The 2424-nt window shown below is 53.2% G+C and overlaps 1 protein-coding gene across 1 annotated transcript in view; it reads left to right on the forward strand.

Annotated features, from left to right (window-relative positions):
- The window catches only part of TTI2 (TELO2 interacting protein 2), an 8543-nt gene that overhangs the window by 306 nt on the left and 5813 nt on the right, over window positions 1–2424 (forward strand). The window contains exons 2-6 of the mRNA XM_035896039.1: window positions 7–362; window positions 632–818; window positions 1228–1320; window positions 1694–1878; window positions 1967–2110. Coding sequence (XP_035751932.1) covers window positions 7–362; window positions 632–818; window positions 1228–1320; window positions 1694–1878; window positions 1967–2110 — 965 coding nt within the window. The remainder of the gene's footprint in view (window positions 1–6; window positions 363–631; window positions 819–1227; window positions 1321–1693; window positions 1879–1966; window positions 2111–2424) is intronic.

The following is a 2424-nucleotide window of genomic DNA, read 5'->3' on the forward strand; positions in this document are numbered from 1 at the left end:
GATCTCCCCAGTAAGGACGGCGCGTACGCTGCTGCAGCTGAGAGAGCAGCAGATGTTGGCGCCGTGTTCCTACGCCTCCTTGCGAAGCTGGAAGCTGCCAAGAGCCAGGAGGCTCTGGGCGTCCCCGTGGTGGGCCCAATCCTACGCCGCGTGATGGGGCCCATCTACATCTTTGCTGTAACGCACGTTGTGGAGAGGCCCTGGACAAGCACAAAGTCTCAGTCGGTGGCACAGGAGCTGCTGGCCTTGCTGGTTCAGGCTGCAGGCTGTGGGTCGGTGGCTGAATTCCTTCGGGGAAAGAATGAAGATGAGGAAGGAAGATTTGCAGCAGTGATGGGGCTCCTGAAACAGGAGTTAACCAAGTGAGTAGGAAAGGGAGGGCAGCAATGGAGAGGGTGGTGTGTTTGGCTGGTCTCTACGTAGAAAATACTGGAAACTTTTGGGAAACAGTGTGAGCTCAGGCATTACAAGACTGTGGTAAATACGGGGCCAAGAGCTTTACAAATACCCCAGTAATGGAAGAAGGAGGGGGGAGTCAGTTGGAGCTTACTGCCAGTTGAGAGGCCCAGAGGCAGAGGAAATGAGCATTCATTAGTTCCGGTGTGCACTGAGTTTATGTTTGTATTTCCAGAGACACTTGGAAGCGTAACCCCGCCACAAAGTTTGTGTTCTCCTGGACGCTGCCTCATGTCACCCGGCCCTGGCTTAGCCACTACCTGGAGCGTGTCCTCCCGCCATCACTGCTCATCTCAGATGACTACCGTGAGGAGAATAAAATCCTGGGTGTGCGCTGCCTGCATCATATCATTCTCAACGTGGTAAGGGATTTTAGAAATGAGATCCCTTTCTGGGTGCTGTTTGAAGGAAGGCTGGGTTGGCTGCCTGTTACTCTTACACCTATTACACTAAGCAAAGAATCACTCTGCCACCTGCTGATGTGTATCGGCCTGACAATAGTTTGCAGAGCAGAGTATTAATGTAATTCCAGTGGAACTGCAAAACAGCAGGTGGGGGAGGCAAAGGAAAGTGGCTGCTCCTGCGCACGGCAGGGTTTAACCTGCATTCATTATGGCATCTGTTCTCGCTTTCTTGTAAGCGCTGTTCCTAATGGGCAGTACGCGTGAGGGTTGTCAGACCTGGGTTTGTGAAGGCTGTTCTCTTTTTATTAGGTTAAGCGGGTGCTGAATGTAACGCACAGGAATAGTGTTCTGTTCTCTCTTGTTGCAGCCGGCTGCTGATCTGTGCCAGTTCAACAGGGCTGAGGTTGTGTACCATGCCCTTTACAACCATCTCTATTCACGAGAGGCCCCTCTCATCCAGGTAGGACAGCAGAACTTCATTTTAATCTGCCTTGTGGGAGCCCCACGAGGGATAGTCAGCCTGTGGCATGAGGAGGCAGAACCCGTTTCCTCACAGACAGTCCAGTCAGGCTGTTACTAGCTGATGCGTGTGGCCAAGAGACAAAGTAACTCGATAGACTTCAGGAAAATCTCAAAGAGGAGGGAAGATCTCTTGCCTCCTGTCCCCTTCAAGGCAGCAGCCTTGCTGAAGAGGGCTGGTAACAGGTAGCAGAAGTTGGGTCTGTCAGGTGAACTGCAGCAGCTGTGAGTGGTCAGCAGGGTTGGAAGTTACTGGTATTTTGGAGAGAAACACCAGCGGGGTTGCCCAGACTTACTGTCTCGCACCAAACCAGGCTGTACTGCTGTGCCTGCTGGACTTGCTGCTGATCCTGGAGAGAGCCCAGCGGCAGCAGAAGCAGGCCAGACCAACCGCCCCCTGCGATGAGGTGCTGCAGCTGGTTCTGACCCACATGGAGGCAGAGCATCGCCTTGCGCTGCGGCGGGTGTATGCCAGGACCCTGCCTGCCTTTGTGCAGAGGTGAGAGCAGCAAGCACAGCCCTGCAGGGACTTGCTTTGGCCTCGGTCTATATCTCCCTTCTCAGTGTGGGTATCTTCGTGTGGGCAGGCTTGGCATCCTGATAGTGCGGCACCTGAAGAGGCTGGAGCGAGTTATCCTGGGGTATCTGGAAGTCTGTGATGGCCCGGAGGAGGAAGCCCGACTGGGAATACTGGAGACACTGCAATGCACCATAGAGCATGCTTGGCCCAGGTACTGGTTTGGGGGTGAAAAGACACTGTAGAAAGCGTATCCTGAATGCTGTCCCTGTGTCAGAGCCAAAGTTGTTGCTGCTGGAGTAAAAGGCCTTGAAATCTTAAGGGAGAAATCTGTCACAGGGAGAAATCGCTGGCATTACTGCTTTGCTGAAAAACCTGGCCCAAGAATTAAGCTGGGTCCTCATTTTGATCTGACTTCTGCCTGTTCTAGAAGCATCAACTTGGCTAAAAACTAAATCTACGTTCTCTGCATGGCAGAAGTGTGGAGTAAGCCCTGTGCTGCAGCTTGGGCTGCCCACTGAGAGGCAT

Source organism: Egretta garzetta, unplaced genomic scaffold, assembly GCF_000687185.1.
Source record: "Egretta garzetta isolate BGI_Z169 unplaced genomic scaffold, ASM68718v1 scaffold296, whole genome shotgun sequence".
Lineage (NCBI taxonomy): Eukaryota > Metazoa > Chordata > Aves > Pelecaniformes > Ardeidae > Egretta > Egretta garzetta.